The sequence below is a fragment of the Ovis canadensis genome, chromosome 24, assembly GCF_042477335.2.
Source record: "Ovis canadensis isolate MfBH-ARS-UI-01 breed Bighorn chromosome 24, ARS-UI_OviCan_v2, whole genome shotgun sequence".
NCBI classification, from domain to species: domain Eukaryota; kingdom Metazoa; phylum Chordata; class Mammalia; order Artiodactyla; family Bovidae; genus Ovis; species Ovis canadensis.
The window spans coordinates 34954816-34975540 of NC_091268.1; the positions used below are offsets into that span (position 1 = coordinate 34954816).

Here is a 20725-nt window from a genome sequence, read left to right on the forward strand (position 1 = left end):
GGTTTAATCCACTAGGGCTGTGGCACCACAACCATTTTTATTGTTGTTGTTCAGTCACTAAGTCATGTCCTACTCTTTGCAACCCCATGGACTGCAGCATGCCAGGCTTCCCTGTCCCTCACCATCTCCTGGAGGTTGCTCAAATTCCTGTCCATTGAGTCGATGATGCCACCCTAATATCTCATCCTCTGTCATCCCCTTCTCCTCCTGCCCTCAATCTTTCTCAGCATCAGGGTCCTTTTCAGTGAGTCGGCTCTTTGCATCAGCTGACCTGATGCAAAAATATTAGCCAATACTTTGGCCAATACACAATCCTTTTTGGTTAACAACAAAACAAGATACAAGTCTGGAGAATCTCTAAGAACAGCATTAGAGAAAGGATTGCCAATATTTCCATAGCACTGTGGCTCTCCAAGTATTTTCATAAAGATTATCTCATCAAATACTAGCAACTTCTGACAAAGGTGGTATTATCCCAATTTAGAGATGAGGTGACTAAGGCCAGCAAAGTTAAAGGACTTTGTCCCAGGACAAAGAACCAAAAAGAGGTACAGCCTGGGCCTGAATTCAGGCCAGCTCGCACTGAATGGTTTTTCCTTCCACCACCTTACCATCCCATTGTGTGTCCCTAACTCCTGAGCACAGCCCAGAGAAGGCACTGGGGAAATGTCTTGAACTGGATGGAAAATTCATTCATCTAAAGACAAGAGAAGCAGGGCAGTACTGACAAAGACAGCATTCAAATCTCCACTCCTTGGTGTGACAACGTACAAGTTACTAAATATCTGATTCCTCATCTGTATATCAGTTTAATGTAGAATCTACCTTGGGGATTGTCAGCCAGGTGAAATGAGATCACACATCTAAAGTTAATGATGATTCATACTGCCTACAAAAGAAAGCCTTATCCATACAGAGCCATAAATGCTGGAGTGACACTATTCCTGTATATGAATCCCTTCTAGATGGGGGTGAACCTGGACAAGGAACTCAGTCTCACTGAGCCTTAGTTTCCTCATCTGTAAAAGGTAGACAATAATCATAGTTCCTACCTAAAGGGTTATTATAAGAATTCAATAAACAGGACTTCCCTGATGGCTCAGTGGTAAAGAATCCGCCTACCAAAGCAGGAGTCCTGGGTTCAATTCCTGAGCTGCGAAGATTCCACGTGCCGTGAAGCAACTAAGTTCGTGTGTCACAGCTACTGGGCCTGTGCTCTAGAGCCCTGGAGCCACGACTGCAGCATGTGCGCCCTAGAGCCCATGCTTCACAGCAAGAGAAGCCACTACCAGCGAGAAGCTCAAGCCCTGCAACAAGCGAGTAACCCCTGCTCACAACTACAGAAAAGCCCGCACAGCAACAGAAACAGCACAGCCAAAAATAAATAAGTAAAAGAATTCAAAGAATAAATACAATGAGGGTTATACAAGTAGTAGCAGCTGGCTTGCCCATTGAAAGCTCTCAAACAAAGTCACCATCATCACTGTTACACTGGAACCTAATAACCTGAGTCTCCCTGAAGGCAGATGAAAGGGAAGCAGAAGAAGAGGGGTCAGGAGGCCTGGGGAAACCACAGTCACCTGGCTGGAGTGTTCCATCCCTGGCTGCAGCTCCCTTTGCAATGAGATGGGTGATCTGAAGGTAGGGCCCATGCTGGATGATGATCAGGCCTAATCCCAGACTACCCACAGTGAGCTTGGTCTGATGAGTTTTGCTCAAGTCGTGTACAGATGGCTTGACCTCGAGGTTGACTTGTTTTCCTAAAAATGGAGAGATTTGTTTTAGTCCTTCTGCTAGATATCAGCATGACAGTAATAACTGGGGTTCTAACACCAGAATCTTAGGGCAGTTACTTAACCTCTGTCTGCCTTAGCTTCCGCATCAGTAAAGTGAGGATAATAAAAATACCCACTCAGAGGGTTGTTATGAGAATTAAAGGAGACAGTTAAAGGGCTTTTGCACAGTGCCTAGCACACTGTGAATGTTCAAAGCTAGTTATTATTATCCATTCACTTAACAAGTATTTATTGATACAGGCAGTGTGCTAGAGACTGAAGTGTTTCTTGCCCTCATGAATCTCCCAGCCTAGTGGAGGAGACAAATATCAATGAGCTATGTAAACATACAAACAAACTGTAACACATGCTATGAAGGAAAAATACAGAGAGCTCTGAGGGTGACCAACAGGTTAAGTCTCCTGTGGGGAAGAAGGATCAAGGCTTCACAGAGGAGGTAAAATTTGAATTGAGGTCGAAAGGCCCAATATGAGAGCTTTAAGCAAAGTATGGTGGAAGGGAACAAATAAGATTCTGAGACAGGAAAGAACATAAAAGGAGATGAGTAGGGGCCAGACAGGAGGAGCGAAGCCGTCACAGACAGGCTGCTCAGCCATTTTACCTCACTGGAAAAGCTTAGAAGCGATCTTGGCAGGACAAGCTAAGATCTGCATTCAAAGAAAGAATCAAACACCTCAGGCTGCTATATGGATTGTGGGGTCCAGACTAGAAGACAGAAAGTGTTACTGCATTCACCCAAGCACGTCGTGACAATGTCAGCGGAAATAGACAGTAGAAAATAAGCAGTGGGGAGGAAAATCCAGGAAAATGGGTAGTGAGGAATTGAAATATGTTTTATACAGAACTAAATCTCACAAGAAAAGTTTCCAAGACTGAGGAGTGATTAGAACAACAAGTTATTTTTCCAAGAGGAAGCTTCTGAGATTCATTTTCAGTTCACAGGAAGCTTCTGGGGAAACCTGTTTTCAGCACACTCTTCACACCAGCACTTTTCCTTAAGGAGAAGTGACAAACTGCTACTTGCCAAACCTTTGCCAAATCCATGTGACTGCAGTGTTTGGGGGTGGGGGGAGTGAGTCCAGGAGTCCTCCCCACTGTTGGGGGTGGAAGTCCCCACATCTCCAGGGTTTTCACAGTCCTTTCAACTTCAAACAAGTATCCTTGCCTGTCTCCAACCTCACCCTCCCCACAACCACAGATGCTCTCTGACTGGAAAATTAAGTGTGTGCTTAGTCGCTCAATCATGTCTGACTCTTTGTGACCCTGCAGACTATAGCCCGCCAGGCTCCTCTGTCCATAGCAATTCTCCAGGCAAGAATCCTAGTATAAAGAAGGCACCATCTTTGAGACTTTTCAGGATTATAGGAGCAATTTGGAACAGATCATCCCCTCCTCAAATTTATGGCTCCTGAGCAAACAGAGAACTGGCATCATAGATAGGGTCTGAGTTCCAACCTCAGCTTGCAAATTAAACATGCTCCTGATATAATCTATGAAGCCCAGTCACAAAAGACAGCAGGGTTAAGTGAAAGAAGCCAATTTCAAAAGACTCCATACTGTACGCGTCCATTTTTGTGACATTCTCAATAGAAAGGGCAAAACTATAGAAAACAGATCAGAAGTGTCAGGAGCTGGGGTGGAAAGAGGGTTGTCAGTAAACGGGCATCACAAGGTAACTTCAGGGGTTGTGGAACCACCACGTCCTGATTGTAGGGGATTAAATGTAGATATATGATTATCAAAATTCACAGAGCTGTACACTAAAAAAAAGGGGGGGGGGGGCTCTTCCTGTATGCAAATTAGAGTTTGGCAAACCAAGGATGGTGAGGCGCTATCTCAGAAGCCAAGAGTGTGATGTCCCCATTTTACAGACAAGGAAAAGTGAAGGAGTCTTGGTCTCCAGAACATACCCAGTTACCTTTAACGTTTTTCTGGACGGACTTCCTCATGGCCCTGGGAGGCCAGGCCTCTCAGGAGGGCCTCCCTGAGCGGAAGCTGGAGTCAGTCCATCTCCCAACTGTTTCGAACGAGGAGCCAGCGCACTGTGGATCGATCACCGGTGGCAAGGAGAGCTCGAGCTGGCCCCTAGGGGGCGCTGCGACGCCACATCCCAGACGTTGCGCGGCAGTGCGGTCACTCCAAAGCTTCAGAAGACCCTGGAAAATGCAGTACGTGAAAATTTTGGTGCAGAAAAACAAAACTTCTGCGGAACTAACCCAGTGCCTGGCTCATAGTGGGTTCATCACCCATTCTTGGGAAACTACTGAAATGGAGAGGGTGGAGGAAACCTAGAAGAGGGGGCCTCAAAGACGTGAATGGTCTGCAGAATATCATGACTAGTTCATAGATAAGCACAAATGTCCTGCTGAGCTTCCAATAATGGTATTTTCAAACACTGTTACATCAACAGCGCCAACTGCTTTGGAACTGTACTTTATTCATGAATGTTTTGAATGAAAAAAGGCCAAGGGTGGCCTGAAAAAAATGAGTCACGATTAGGAGAGGAATTAATTCTTCCTTCTTTTTTTCCAAAATAATCCATTCCACCACCAGCCCCCCCCCCCACACACACACACACACACATTGACTCACACAATAAATATTTACTGGAAGCCTGCTCCACGGTTTTTGCTAATGCAAAGGACACAACAGTAGACAAAACAAACATAGGCTCTATCCTCCTGGAACTTAGATTTAAAAAACAGATGAAGTAAACAATTTTAGGAAAGTATAAATTATCAAAAATAAATTCTATAAAAAATAGAAAACAATGTAATAACACAGTACTACTGTCATCCCTGGGCTGCCCAGGTGGCACTAATGGTAAAGAACTCTCCTGCCAACGCAGGTAGATACTGGAGACAAGGGTTCGACCCCTGGGTTTGGAAGATCCCTTGGAACCCACTCCAGCATCCTTGTCTGGAGAATCCCATGGATAGAAAACCCTGGCAAGTTACAGTCCACAGGGTTGCAGAGTCAGACACGACTGAAGCGACTTAACACGCACACACGCACTGTCATCCGGACTCTGATAAAACCAAAAGGCAAAGTCTCTTGTGTTCATGCTTTCAACAAACAGTAATCAAGCACGTGTGAGGTGTAGCATTGTCCAAAGATTTCCATGGTAAACCGGGAGGTCCCAGCTTATTCAGCTGCTTCTGTGGCTTTACCCAGTTAACCAGAGCAGACTTCTTGTTGCATAAATTTTGTGCTCAGGTGGCTGATTCAGAAGGGAATGTCATCCTGTTCCCTGTTACTCTCAGCCTCAAGACATCTCCTGCAGGTAGCTCCTTGTGATAGATTGCCTGATTCCTCCTTCAGTCTGGCGAGGCTTCTGTCCAGACACTAAATTAATTCTATCATAAAATGCATCCTTTCCCTCCATTTTCCTATCAGTAGAGAATGGTGAGCATTTGCAGGAATCAAGTACGTCAGCCTTCAAGGTCCTATGAGGGACCTGGCGCATAGGGTTCCTGGACCCTCCTTCTATCCCAGACTGAAAACTCTTTATAGTGAATGCCAAGATCACACCAACTGGTAGAACTGAAAGGTACCAACTGTTGTGGATGCTATGCTGTGCTGCCCAGATCCCCCTTCAGGACTGAAGGATCTGTTCCTTCTCTTCTACCCCAAACCTGCTGCTAGCTGAAGAGAGCTCTTGCCCGAGATCACACCTACCCAGGGCAGCTAGCATCCAATGACCGATCGATGCAGGGTAAAAAACCTGGCTCCCTCAGCCCAACTTGAACAACTGTAAAGGGCCATCTCAGCTTCAGAGCCCCCTAAGGGACCTGCTGAGGTCCTCCTATCACTGCTCAGCAACCCGACTTCTCCCTCTGCCAGGCCTTGCTTCCTTCTGTCCACTGATGGAGAGTACTTCCCAGTAAATGCCCTGCAACTCAAGAGTATTCCCAGAGAATACAACCTGCAACAGCTTGTGCCAGGGACAGCATGAACGAGTAGATGGTAAATGGGATTCTGGAGCTGGACCTGCTGCCCAGGTAATAATGAGGACCCCATCCCCGTAGAGGAGGAGCATACATAGCCTTGGGCACAGGGAAGCACTAAGATTGTTCAGTTTTTCACCAGTAGAAAAATGGCTTGGCACCCACATGATCTACCTGGGTGCCTCAGTTCTCCTTTGCCCTATTTTATAGTAAGTAGACAAATTCAGCAGCCACAGCCTGAGAGGTACATGGCAACCAGAGGCTCAGCCCCTTAGAGATGGAGGTCTGGACCATGCCACCATGTAAGCCACCTAGAGGTGCTGAGGGTGAGAGAAATCTAGGATGGACAGGAGAGGCAGAAAATGATGAGGATGTCAGTTATACATTAAGGTGAGCTACAGCAGCAGCAGCAAGAGTTCTATTTTGTCCCATTAACCTTCCTATTATAACTTTCCCACAGGAAAAGACTCCACTGGGTCCTGAAGGTGATGCGCTGAGAACTAAAAAGAAGCAAGTAAATCTGTGCAGCACAATGGCTGCACTGTTGCAAATGCTACACTGTCCTACCTAGTCCCCCTTCAGGACTGGAGGACCAATGCCCAGCTTCTGCAGAGGTTGTAGGTTGACAGCTCTCAGCTGTCAGCCCTCTCAAGGAATTGTCTTTGGCTGAAGAGCCACATTACCCTAGGTCACGCCCCATGTCTAGCATCCAATGACTGGTCCAAACAGAGATATCAAGGCTTTGCTGGCCATTTTACCCCAGCTCAGAACTCAGGACAAGCCATTGCCACTTCAGAGTTCCCTGTGGGTTTGCCAAAGCCTCCTGTGACTGCACCACAGTCAAACTGCTTCCTCTGCCCAGTCCTGCTTCCTTCCCTTCCTCCACAGGAGTTGATCCTAAGAGTACTCCCTAATAAACTTCTTGCACTGTAATCAATCATCTGTCCCTAAGTCGCTTCAGCAGAACCCAATCCAAGAGACTAAATGATATTTGAGCCCCTGGCACAAGTTACTAGCCTCTGGATTTAGCTCTTTCATTTCATCTGATCCCAGAAACCCCAGGTGAACATGTATGTTGCATTCACCACATCCTTAGCCTGCATGGTAAACCTGATCCCCAGGGAGGTGGTGTGTTCTTTACCCTGTCAGGCCAAAGATTCTCCTTAAAAAGAAGAGTTATTACACAGTCCCCTCCACAGCTTTCCTTGAGGTTGCCTCTGGATTCAGCCTCTGCTGGGCTGAGGCCTAACATCCATCATGACAAGGCCTGCTATGTCCAGAGCCCTTTAAAAACCACAGAATGACTATCTATGACTTCAGGCTGCTAGCATAGCTCCCTCCTGGGGACCTTCTGTTTTCCTGGGTCCTTAAGGACTTTCTGCCCGTTGGAGCCTCATGGCTCATCTTCTCTCTGGATACAAAAGTTCTAGCTGCTCTGCATAGAGGTGAGAGGATGGGGAGGTTCTATCACTGAAACAGAGTGCCTGACTCTGGAAATCTATTGGTCAGATAGAGGAAAGAGGCCCAGAGAGGTGATGTAACTTTCCCAAGTTCAAGTTAGTAGCATGGGTGGGACTGAAATATGGTTCTGTGTTCTTTTTCACTCCATCACACGATGTCTCCCTAACCCCTAGGGTTTGCCTCTACTAAAATCTAGACTGAGATATAGAGAACAGACTGATCTGTCCTGTCCTGAGAGTCTTGGGACTCTGAAACACTACATTGGCAAGCAAGAATGAAACTGGGGGCTAAAACCAGGCCCAAATTATTGGGACTAATAGGAAACCTGTAAACAGAGAATTTGGTTCCTGCCCACCCCTATCATCCCACATCCTGATTGGTAAGGAATGGGATAGGTGGCTGTTGTCTGTAGTGATGTGCAGCTATTATCCGGTAGAAAAAGTTTTAAATTCTTTTAACTTTGTAATAGTTGTTTTTGTGTTTTAATCTTAGATTCAGACCTCTCATGGAGGGGCAAAGGTAGGAGGGACAGGAAGGGATGCCTGGGTAGAGGGAGGAATTTATGCTTGTATTTTTTTAAACACAAGAATCAAGTCATAATTCCACTTAGTTGGAGTTAGAATAGGCAAGTGTTCCAACATTTCACCCTAGGATTCTCAACTGGCCAATGGTGAACATCCGTGGACATTGTTTGAGAATTCAGAACTGTACAGCTGGAGTTTCTATCAACTGGCAACAGAAACACCAGAAAGAAGCCAAGAAAATGACTCCGCCAAAGTTCTCCAGTGTTTAAACAACAACAAACAGTGAAAAATTCCTGCAGTAATGTGATATGCATTATGTCTAAGTCCCTGGAACATATAAATCAGCTTGTGTCAATTTCTGTGGCAGAAGAAAAATATATGATTTAATAATAATAACAAAAACCCTACCCTTCCCCTCCCCCTCCACAAGAGACCAATGTTTGGACAGGAAAGTCTATAGGCTAGCAATTGAACTTCCTTACCCAATCTATGTGCTGATACTGATAACTCTGTGCATTTCTGCAAAGCTGTTGGTCTGGTGGAATTTGAAACCTGCTGAGTTCTGTGGACATGTAGGCATTCCAAAAATAGAGACAGATATCACTCTTCTAGGTCTTTCTAGAGATGACCTAGGTGGCCTTTATGGAGAAAATGAGCCTCTCATTTCCTGTTCGCTGCATGGGGAACTATCTGGGAAAGAAAGAGCTGGACTCGACGTCAGAGTTAATACTGACTTAGTACATGAGTCATGGAAGAAAAGGAAACCTCCATTAGACAGCAAAATCGTATGTGGTAGACCATATGTGTCGCTAACAAATTTTGCCAACCATCTCTTTTTCTGTTTCTCCATCCAACTTAAGCCCCTCCCCACATCCCACCTCAGTAAATAGTATCCTCAAACGCCCAGTTACTCAGGCCAAAAATTTAGGAGTTATTCCCTGAATCCTGTTTCAACTGCCCCCCTACCCCCATTTATCAGCACGTCCTTTCCTCTGCCTAAAAAACATCCCTATCTGCCCATTGTCCCCTATCTTCAATACTCTTATCCTAGCTAAAGCTACATTTCTCTCTGTCCTGGACTACTGTGCCTCTTAACTGGTATCCCTGCTTTTGTTCTTGCCCCTCCCCACCTACAATCTATACTCTTTTTACAGACTAAATAAGACCTGTCACTCTCTTGCTTTAAACCCTCCAGTGCTTTCCTGTTGCATTTAGAACAAAATCCAAACTCTCTATCACGGCTCTCGAAGTCCTACATTTGATCTCTGCCTACCTCTCTTTTTCTCCAGCCACATGGGCCGTTTTGCAGTTCCTTGAACAGCCCACCTCTTCCTTGCCCGCTTCCCTAATGTTCTTTGAACTTTCTTTTCTGTTTGGTACAGTCTTGCCCAGATCTTCACGCATGAGGTCTTTATGAACGCGGCATTCTCAGTGAAACCTTCCCTGGTTATCCTAAGTATCATCAAACCGCCGCCCCCTAAACCTCTCATCAAACAGATTAACACCTAGCATTAAAGATCAGTTTTTAACAAAGTTTCTGTCTCTTCCCCCCGCCCCAGGAGGTAAGCTTTCTGAGAGCAGGAAACTTGTTTCTCTTGTCCACTCCGGCACCCCCAGCACCTACAGTGCCTGCTGCGTTCCCTAAATAGGGCAGTCCCGGGCTGACGGATACGGCAGAGGCAACGATAATGCAAGGTGACAAGAGCCTGTCACCAACTCCCTCGGCGGTCGCGAGGCCGCCTCCTGCCGGAAGAAAAGCGGCTCCTGCCCAGTCCAGGGCAGCGAGGCGGGCGGCCGAGAAGAAGCCGGGCGGAGCAAGGCCTGAGGCGGGCGGGAGGAAGGACTGGGGCTGCGAGCCTGGGCTGGACCGAGAAGACAGAACGGGGTCGCCAGGGGCCGAGAGCCGGAGCCGGCCGCGCCAGCACCTCGGCTTCGCTTCCGGGTGAGGGGCGGGCGAGCGGAGCAGTTCCGGGGCGGGCGGCGGTTCCGGCTGTGCGGGCCGCGCCGCGGCTGCTAGTCCCGGGCGCGCGGAGGGCGCGAGCGGCGCGCGGGGGCTGAGGGGAGCGAGGCGGCGGCGTGGGGTCTTCTGGCCCCGGCGGCGGCCCATGGGGCGGGAGGCGTGAGGCCGCGGCCTGCCCGGGGCTCGGGGGGTGGGGGGACGGGGCGGGGAGATGGATAAACTGACCATCATCTCAGGATGTCTCTTTCTGGCCGCCGATATCTTCGCCATCGCCAGCATCGCCAACCCGGACTGGATCAACACCGGGGAGTCCGCGGGTGAGCGAGCGGCAGGCGCGCGGGGCCGGGCGGGGGATTGGCTGAGGGCGAAGGGAGGGGAGGGGAGACCCGGCTCAGGAGAAGACGGGGCTGGAGGATGCGCGGCGGCGGCCAGCCTGAGAAGAAGGGAGCGATGAGGCGACCCGGGCTGCCTGGCCGAGGGGCTGGCGAAGGGGACACGCGGGGAACGGAGAGGAGCGGCACCATGGGCTGAGTGCGAAATGGCCGAGGGCCGAGGAGATCTGGACCGGGCTGATGGTCCTGGACCTGGGAGAGAGGGTGAAGGGAGACAGCCGCCAACCTGAGGGACAGCGGAGGGGGCAACGAGCGTGGTCCTGGATTTAAAAAAAAAAAAAAAAAGTCCAGGTGAGAGACAGGAGGAAACCGATTTGGAGGAAACTGAGGCGCCTGTGAAGGAATTAGAAACCAGGCGGTGAGACTGGGGCCCGGAGCGAGGCAGCCTGTGGGGTGTGAGAGGGCTGACGGGCGACGAGAGGCCGAAAGGAGTCGGGGCCGACCGCTGACCCTCGTTCCCCCACCCTAAGAAGCGGCGTCCGGGATAGAGGTCCGGGCAGGACCGGGTTAATGGTGCCGCGAGAGCTGGTGGCGGTGGGGGCGCCGGATGAGAGCCTCAGACCCGCGCCCCTGCCCAGCCCCTGCCCACTTGGCAGTGTTTGAGATGCATGTGGCTTCCGATTTTCCCTTTGAAGCCTATGTGGTTATAATTTTGCTTTATTTTAGGCCCCGGAGCTGTAATAATTCTAATAATAAACTTCATTTTATGGAGCATCTTTCATTCCAGCGCATCACAAAACGCTTTCGAGATCCTAATAGTAGTTACAAAATTAAGTAACACATTAGAGTTGTAGGCAGCCCAGTAGCCAACAGTGCCTGCTGTAACACCACCGAACTGTGGGCAGCAGCGACGAGGTGGTGCCCTCGGGAAAGAGGAAAGCATCTTTCTGAAGGGTATCCCAGGTGAATGCCTTTGCAGGATTTTTCCTGGCTTGGGCCACCAACTACACCCCCCCACACACACACATACACACACACAGTCACTCACACTCACCCAGACCTGTAAGACCAAAACTTTAATTAATGTAAAGCTGCCAGGAGAGCTGTTGGGAGTAAAGGAATAAACTTCTTTTCTAACTGCTTGTTCAGTGCAGGTGAAGGGAATAATGAGAGTTGGGACTATCAGACTCCCTCCGTGAATAATTTGTTGTAAGAATGTATCACTGTGCTGTCAGACTTACTTCTTAAGTATTGCTTATGATTCTGTATTTATCCTGCAGTATTTTTAGCTCTTAAAAAAAAGCCGTGGCTGGGACATTTGTTGCTTCCTCCTCCTTTCTCTCCCCCATCTAGACCTAGTAACACAAAATCATGCTGTCAGATTTATTGGTTATTAAAATAACACTCTAAAAATTTCTGCTCCTTTTCTTGCCTATATAGTCATAGCAGAGCTCTTAAGTGTAAAACATATATGATTATTATGTGACCCTGTAGCAGTGTTAGCTATTGCTACAGTGGTAATGTTGCAATTTATAAATGTATCAAATAAACTTTGTGCACTTTAAACATACACAATCTTATATGTTAATTATATCTGTTTTTTAAAACTGTAAAACATATAAAGAAAATATCAGAATGATTTCAAATTTGGTGAAACTGCAGGCTTTGTTTCTGAAAATGTTAGTAATGTCACTGTTGCTAGTTGTGTGTGTGACATCCAGTTCCTGACTTGTTTTTAATCTGATTATGTGTTCAGTGACTCCTTTTGTAAAGAAGTTTTAAGTGGAATCCCAGTTTATAAAATAGACTGAATGTCCATGGGAAGGAAACAGCTTAGAGAGGGAGGAAAGAGAGATAAGTAATCTCATAACTTCCCTGAGAAGATGTTATACTCTATTGTATTTGAAAGAAAACAAGAATAAGATGAATACAACTCCTTTAAATTAGGCAGTCATCAGCGGTGAGTTGCCTTGGAGATGGGAGGGACGGAAGTCCCAAGGTTTGAAAGAAGTAGAAAATGTTTGAAATAATAGTTGTGAGAGACAGCTGGAGACAATAGGATTATCTAGCAGCCTGGAGACTTCATTGAAGTCAGTGGTCATGAACATAAGTGTGATAACCCATCTATGCTTTGTTGACCCTCTGGTGGTGCTCAGCTACTCTGGCACCAGTGTATGATGAAAGCCAATAGACAGCTTCATTCAGAGTTGTGGTTTGCCAGATACATGCAACAAAATGACAGAGGAGCAAAAGTGTTTAAGGCATTGGTCAAAATATTGTAATGATGGCTCATTAAATCTCAACTGGATAAAGAGGAAAAGTGAAAAAAAAAGCTGTTATATATATTTTAGTCATTGAATACCAGATGGCATATGGTCAGTGGAATAGTTGACTTAGACCCATAGAGTTGAAGACTTCACTGAGAGTTATTGATACAGCAGAGTGGAAGGGCAGGGGATTGGGGACACAAAGTCCAGACTGTAACACTGGTGCTGTGTGGCTGAAGTAGGGGTGGAGGAGGTGACTTTTTTCCCCCGCTAAAAGTTTCCCTTGCCATCTCAAGATAACCTTTCAGTTAAATATTCTGTGTTTAGCAAGAGGAATAAGAGGAGATAGTAAGAACACTGGAGATTTTTTCAAAATCATATCTACCCGATATTTCTTTCTTGTTTTCGTTTTTCTTTTTTTTTTTCCTGGCCATGCCTTGTGGAATTTTCATTTCCCAGTCAGAGACTGAACCAGGGTCCTTGGCAGTGAGAGCATGGAACCCTAACCACTGGACTACCAGGGAATTCCCTGACCTGTATTTCTTAAGGTTAAATATGTCAGACAGGGAGCTCCCCCAAATTTAAAATGAATGAAGTGGTATGTTTCTTTGTTCACTTTTGTGCCTTTGCTTTGTGGTAAGATGTACCTGAATCTTGCCTAGTGTTTGAGCTTGAATGCTCATTGTACTTCTTACCTGAATAAACACATCTAGTCTTGAGTTAAAAAAAAAAAAATCAGTGCAGAGTTACACTTTCCAGATCAATGAAACATTTACAGGAAGTTCAGTTAAGATTTCAGAGGTGGCAGGACTGGCTTTACACTGCTGCTGCTGCTGCTGCTGCTGCTGCTAAGTCGCTTCAGTCGTGTCAGACTCTGTGCGACCCCATAGAAAGCAGCCCACCAGGCTCCCCCGTCCCTGGGATTCTCCAGGTAAGAACGCTGGAGTGGCTTTACACTAAGATCTGCAAAAAAGTGACTTTACCTGGCAGCAAAAAGTTAATATGTTGTTGATTCCCTTTGGTGCATTATACATCGTACTAAAAGTCTTGATTGTAATGTTTTTACTTTTTAAATGAACAAAGTATATTTTGAAAATAGAACTCCTGGAGCTGAAAGGTTCCTCAGAATGTAGTTTGAAAACCACTGCAGTAAACTAGAATGGAAAAGTTTAGGATTCAAATCCAAACCTTACCACTTAGTAGCTCTGTTACTTTGGTTAACTTACCTGGCCTTTCTCTATAGAGTTCCCCTTCTGTAAAATAGAGATAGCATCTCTGAGTTATTGTAATGATTGAGTTAAACCATGTAAAACATTTAGAACAGTGCCTGATACATAGTGCTCAGTAAAAGTTAGATATCATTGTATTGCTGTTCAAGTTTATAACAGGTGTCAGAATCCCAGTTTTGAAACTGAAGCTCAGAACTTATTACTGAGAACTGACACAATTTCTTTATTAGATGCTTAGAAGTGAGAAGACATCAAGGCTTAGCACAAGTCAAACAAATTTGTCTTCCCTCTTGGCTTTGGACTCCACCATCACCGTTTCTCCTCTTTTAGTCTCTCATCTCCAACTCCTAGTCTCTGTACTCCTCAGCTTCTACTTGAACTACCACAAAAGGAAATGAAATATCCCAAAACAAAAAGCTGAGTAAAATAACTTCCTTAAATCTCAACTAATAAACTATATTACTATAACATTATGAGCCATGTTTCATGCTGGAAGCTTTTTGGGTTTTGTTTTTTTTTACCATTTTTTAAGACTTTTTTTTTTTTGGCTATGCTAGTTCTTCGTTGCTGCACGTGGGCTTTCTCTAGTTGCAGTGAGCAGAGGCTCCTCTTCGGCTCGATACTCTTCTTGCGGTGTGTGGACTGCTCATTGGGGTGGCTTCTCTTGTTGCAGAGCCTGGGATCTAAAGCATGTGGGCTTTAGTAGTTGTGGCTTACAGGCTTGGTTGCCCCACAGCATGTAGAATCTTCTTGGAGCAAGAATCGAACCCATGTCCCCTGCATTGGCATGCTCAATCATGTCTGGCTCTGCAGCCCCATGGACTCTAGCATGCCAGGCTCCTCTTGTCCCTGGGATTTTCCTGGCAAGAATACTGGAGTGGGTTGCCATTTCTTCCAGGGGATCTTCCCAGCCTAGGGATTGAACCAGTGTCTCCTGCATTGGCAGACAGATTCTTTACCACTGAGCCACCTGAGAAGTCCCGTACTGGCAGTTTTTTATTTGTTTTTATAGTATTGGCCCAAATACAGAGAAACTATATTCCTTTAATTTTCATTTGTGTGTGATAGCATTTCCTGAGTTTGTTCTAATAGCTTGTGGATGATGCACAAACTTTTAAACATATGATGACTGCCACCCCCCCTTTTTTTTTTTTATTTGGTTGAGTGATTTGTAGGACCTTAGTTCCCCAACCAGAGATTGAACCCAGGCCATGGCAGTGAAAACCCCAATTCCTAACCGCTGGACCACCAGTGAACTCTAAAGATACAGTGTAACAGAAATAGATGTCTTTTGTATGGGGAATATACATGGGGGGATACTTTAGTAAGGACCTTCAGGAGTTTCTGTTAATGTAATAAAAAGTATTAAATGATAGTAAATATAATGGCAGAATTACATTAATTCTGCTATACTAGGGTCAAATTTCTACTGGTTACTGGAACTCAATATCAAGACAATATTTTATGTAGTGCTTTATAGTTTTTGAAGCACTTTGACATCTGTGACTTGATTTGATTCCCTAGGGTTCTTATATTTGGCCAGTGTTAAATAGTAATTTCTACATTTTGCCCCATAAGTCGGTGTTTCGCACGTGAGATTTGAGTTTCCGAGTTGCAAAGTCCCCCTTCAAGAACACTACCTATGTAGGAATTTGTGTACATATCAGTGGCTAAAATTTTTGCCAGAATACAGAAGAGGTAAAAGAGATTTGGGTTTCAGTATTAAAGGGATGTCCTGTACTTTGTACAATTACCTTAACCTCACAGTTACTGTTTTCTCATCCCTCAAGAGACAAATTTTTAGTGAAAAAAAAATTTTTAAACAAGATCAACAAAGCTGCTCCTGATAAATACAAGTGATCTAGAGATCTTTTACTGAGGCATCATTCCTTTATGGCACAGATTTCAGTGACCATTTAGGATTGTGTGTGCTCAGTCACTTCAGTTGTGCCCGGCTCTTTGTAACTATGGACTGTAGCCTGCCAGGCTTCTCTGTCCATGGGAGTCTCCAGGTAAGGATACTGGAGTGGGTTGCCATGCCCTCCTCCAGGGGATCTTCCTGACCCAGAGATCAACCCTGTGTTTTCTGCATTGTAGGTAGATTTTCTACTGCTGAGCCACTGGGGAAGCCGAGCCGTTGAGGATTATTATCATCCTAGATGGATTTACTCATTGTACTTAATGAAGATTTCCAACTGTTTCCCAGGAGTCTTCTAGCATATGAAGGAACTTGAACCTCTTCCTTATATCTAAGCAAAATTTTTCTCTCTAGAATTGGTTCTCTTATTCAGATTGTAGTCTGTCATAGTGTATTTATTCCTGAAAATACCTTTACTCTTGTTCTTTTTAAAATTAGATTGGATGTGAGAGTTTTTAAGGAGTCTCATTATCATCCTCTTCCCTATTTATATTGTGAACTAACTGAGAAAAAAAGAATAAGATAATTAGCCAAAATATTATTTAATATTGATAAAGAGGATATTGGAGAATGTGACTTATATCCTTGGACAAGTAACTTCCTCTTGAAAGTGAAAGTCAGTCAGTCAGTCAGTCGTGTCTGACTCTTTGCGACCCCATGGACTGTCCATGGAATTCTCTAGGCCAGAATACTGGAGTGGGTAGCCTTTCCCTTTTCCAGCTTCCTCCTACTGGGCCTCAAAATTGAACAGACTTAATTGTCCAATCCCAGGCAGGATTGGGGGACCTGCTCTGTAGGACTTCCAGTGCGAAAGAACGAAAGAGATGAGTGCTCCCTTTAGGCAACTTGCTCCTAAGGGCAAAAAGTTGGACCACTTATGCCCAGTTTTTTATCTTAAACTGCCAGTCAAATGAAATCATTCCTCCTGACCTGAGAAAGATTGAGTGAGGGGACACAGATAAACTTAGATGTTCTTAACAGCCATACCTCCACCCCACCTCTCATGGATAAAAACATCAGAAGTGGGAAGAAAGCCTTAGCAGGTTGAAACCTAGGAGATGGCTAACCTTTTGCAAGGAAGAATTTTCTTTTTTCTCAAGTATGAAGACTGGCAGATGATTGAGAAAGATGAGGAAGGGTTTCATTTCCCATTCTGTTACCCACTACTCTCTCCACAGAAAATCCTGGTAAACCTCAGATAGGACACTGTGGGCTTGACATCTGTCACATAAGAGTTCAAGATCTTTAGGTAGATCCTAGCCTATACGTTGGCAGCCTTTGGTTTAAACATTAAAATTACAAGCTTCCAAAGCACATCTGTTATTAAATAGTAGAAAATTATTAAATGATAAGCCCTTTTCCTGAACTGTGACAACTTCGGTAAGCAGAGTTGGTTTGGTGTGAAGGAGCTTTGTAACATCCTTTGTTAAACAAACTAAACTGTCTAGAACTTTGTCGTGTTAATCATTTTGGACATGACTTGGAGAAGGACAGAACTGGCTTACCTCAGAGAGCAAAAATCTTGAGATTGTGCTCGTCTTTAACTTAAAAAGCATTAACAAAACTTCTTCAATGGCCTTTTGAGTCTTTTTCCAGTAAATTTCTTTTTTAAAACAGCTTTTTTGAGATATAATTTCATTAACCGTAAGATGCACCTATTTAAAGTGTACAATGAAGTGGTTTGTATAACCATAAAGTTGTGCCACAGTCAATTTTAGAACATTCTCAGTACTCCAAAAAGAAACCCCAGATCCCTTTGCCATTACCCCCCAACTTCCTAGTTCTTAGGCAGACTGCTTTCTGTCTTTGTAGATTTGCTTATTCTGGATATTTCCTACAAATGGAATCATGCAATGTGTGGTCTTTTGTGATTGGCTTATTTCACCTAGCATAATGTTTTCAGTGTTCATCCATATTATAGCAAATATCAGTAGTTCATTTCCTCTTATTGCCAAATTGTGTGGTGAATCCCAATTTATTTATCCATTCATCAGTTAATGGATATTGGAGCCAGTAAATTTCTTTGCCTTCCAAGAATACCACTTCTTCATAATGGTAAAGTGGTATAAATTTTTTTCCTTATTTTTTTAAAGTAAATCATCAGTATTATTTATTTCAGCATATCAAATAAGAACTTTGAATAAAAATTCAAAGACCAGTCTTTTTACAGTGTTCACAGATCATACTTGAAGCTTGAAATAATTTATAATACTGTGAATTTCACAGGATAGTCCAGATTTTCCAATTTGAGATGAGATTTCCTGAACAAAACATTTTTTTTTTACAACCTTAGTTCCAAAAAGCCCCTCTTTTTACTGTTATCAACAGAGATGTAGGCACTTCAGGATAAAGGATGTAAACTAGTTGACTTAAAAGATTTGGTGAAGGGGAATTTGGGACCAAGAACATAGACAGAAGTCATGAGAGAGTAGAAAAATCTAAGAGGAGGGAAATTCTGAAAAAGGTATTACAGAGTGATGACAGCCATTGCATTTATTAGACTGACCAGACTTGTTGAGTTCTTCCTCACTTGGCTGCCAGAACCCCTTTCAAAGCTGGCATAGTAAGAGTAATATACATCAGTCCTCCACTGTTCAGCTTAGTATAAACCTAAAATAGTTCTGTTGTTAACCCCTTTCCTCATAAATGTTGAGTTTGTATTGGAGTTTTAGTGCAGTAAAATAGTCCCATGAGATTTGAGTCAGACATATTGAGATTTGATTTTTTGATTCCCTTTTTATGAATTTTATGATTTGGGGCATGTAATTTGATTTCTCACCTATAAAATTGGAATTAATATATTTATCTCAAAGGATGGTTGTGAGAAAATAAAATATAGCATATGAAGAATTAGCACATGGCCTAATATATAACAAATGCTCAAATGTTAGTCATTGTTATATGAAAGGTCAAAACATCCTAATTTTAAAATGTTTCCCTTTTGTATTATCTGTTTTATTTATTTACTTGTGTCCTGCCTTGTTCTAAAAAGAGATTTAAGTGTGTCTGTGGTGAATATTTCTGAAATCCAGCTTGGGGAAGGGAGCTTTGCAGGAATACAGACTGTGAAGTCAGTTGTAGTGGTAATGTAAACTTCATGGGGTATATGTAAGTACCAAAACCAAGGAATGCATGAGTTTATATGTTTCTGGAATAGACTAAAGAGGTTTTCTAAGTGAAAGATAGCCTACCATAGTGGAAAGAACACACAGGTTTTGGGCTAGATCAGCATGTAGTCAGATCCCAGTCCCACTATTCACTAGCCATGTAATTGATCTTAGACAAGTTGTAGTTGATGATTTTTTTATTAATCAAAATTATATCATTCAGATGTGGTTAATACCTCTTGTAGAACTTATAATTGCTGCACAGGTTCTGACCCCAACTTTCTGTTCTCCTGTATATTAAAGATTGACTGGTTTGCAAAGTGACTGAAAACAAATATGTTAAAGAATAGTATCTGCAGTGAATTATGAAAATCATATATTTCCCAAATTATTTTTAAAGGACTATAGTGATCTGTAAAGCTTTCAGTTGGAGTATAGTCAAAGAGTCTCACCTCAAAGGCTGAAAATAAGTTTGAAATATCTGAGATAGTTGTTTCTTGATAGAAACCTGGCAAATAGTACAACTGAAAATTGTTAATTTTTCATTTATGAAATAAAATTTCTTCTAGTTGTCATTAGCTTCTTCAATGTACCTGTGAGTTTATGAATTTTTCCATACCCCATTTCAGTGTATACTTAAGCAGTGGGCCATATTACATAATCTTACAGGGGAAATTTAGACATGTAATAAAGTATTACTGTTCATGAAATTATTGTTATTGAGTTATAAATAGCTTAATCATGCAACTTGAAGGGATAATTGTTTACATAGTGACCTTGTTTTATATCCTCTGAGTAACCCAAGAAATTAGGTTGTACAGTGACAGCAGTGATAATATATAGGTGTAAATTCTATATCTACAACTTATTTATGATGATTTACATAAACATAACATTCATACTTCTTTAATTGTCAGAATGTTTTATTTCAAGCTCTGAAGTTACATGTTTTTCCAGGTACATTTTAGAATTCTTTGCCTGGCTAGCAAGTAACTACTGATAAGTTTGATACTTAAAAAGCATGGTACACTTGGTAATAGATTATGGGTAGTGGTAACATTATTTTATTGTTTATTGACTGTAGACTGATGAAAAGGTAGTATTTGGCAAAGCTATTGTTGGAATAGCTAACACAACATTGTTGAAATAGAGGGGTTAGCTAAGGGCATGAAAGAAACTAAGGATTCTTGAAAATCAAGGTGAAAAAGTGAAAGTGTTAGTTGCTCAGTCGAGAGTCTGACTCTTTGTGACGCCATGGACTGTAGTCCGCCAACTTCTCTGTCCATGGAATTCTCCAGGCAAGAATACTGGAGTGTATAGCCACTCCCTCTAGGGGATCTTCCCGACCCAGAGATCGAACTTGGGTCTTCTGCATTGCACGCAGATTCTTTACAGTCTGAGCCACCAGGGAAGCCCAATATTTAGCAAACATATTGAAATAGTAGAGAGGTTAAATAAGAGAATGAGGGAACCTAAAGATCCTTGAAAATCAAGGTACATAAAACTAAGTATTTGGATCAAAATCACTTTTCAATAACATACCTCTCTAAAATTTATGTATTCCCTCATTAGCTGTAAGTCACAGCTAAATTAAATATCCTTACTGGAAATGCCATGGGCAAGTAGAATGAAATAGTCCTTTGGGATTTATTGCCTTAGAGTTGACAAAGAAGCATAAAGATTTGGGTGTTGCTATCAATGATACTTACATATATTTATGAATATGTATAAACCAGAATGTATAGTTTACTTACATGACATTTCAGTTTATGACTTCAGTTTTGAAGCAAACTGACAGTTCATTGAATTGCTTTTTTTTTCTTTTTAATTGAGATAAAAAGACTGCACTTTTTGTGTGTTTCTTTTTACTAGCTTTGCTATAAATAAAAGGTCACATTTGGTATTTTGACACTTGGTGTTGTGTATATTGAGCAAAAAGGCAGCTGTTGAATTTTAATATAGATCTGTTCAACAGAAACCGTATAATGCTATCATTAGAGATTAAAAAAAGTAAAGAAAATGCAGTTGGTTGGGTCAAGTAAGAAAATGGGAGAGGGGAATTTCATTGAGTCTCCCCATTTGTGGTATATTCACAGTAAGTTATTTACCTGAAACATTATTGGGTCTGCTTTCAGCTATAATACAGAAATTTTTTTCAAAAATAGGACGTGTTCAAAGTAAGGC

General features: G+C 43.2%; 2 protein-coding genes across 3 annotated transcripts in view; one reads left to right on the top strand and one right to left on the bottom strand.

Moving 5' to 3' along the window:
- Positions 1-9668, bottom strand: part of PDZD9 (PDZ domain containing 9) — a 21033-nt gene extending 11365 nt beyond the window's left edge. Inside the window, exons 1-4 of one of the 2 annotated variants that reach the window (XM_069570319.1) lie at positions 9353-9668; positions 8211-8290; positions 3715-3952; positions 1581-1760 (exon numbers count right to left, since the gene is read on the bottom strand). In XM_069570319.1, coding sequence (XP_069426420.1) covers positions 1581-1760; positions 3715-3745 — 211 coding nt within the window. In that variant the 5' untranslated portion in view covers positions 3746-3952; positions 8211-8290; positions 9353-9668. Of the gene's footprint in view, positions 1-1580; positions 1761-3714; positions 3953-8210 lie in introns of both variants that reach the window. The other variant, XM_069570318.1, reaches the window with a different exon arrangement.
- Positions 9669-9672: 4 nt separating this feature from the next.
- The window catches only part of MOSMO (modulator of smoothened), a 72615-nt gene continuing 61562 nt past the window's right edge, over positions 9673-20725 (top strand). Inside the window, exon 1 of the mRNA XM_069570320.1 lies at positions 9673-10005. Within this exon, the coding sequence (XP_069426421.1) occupies positions 9900-10005 (106 nt within the window). The 5' untranslated portion in view covers positions 9673-9899. The remainder of the gene's footprint in view (positions 10006-20725) is intronic.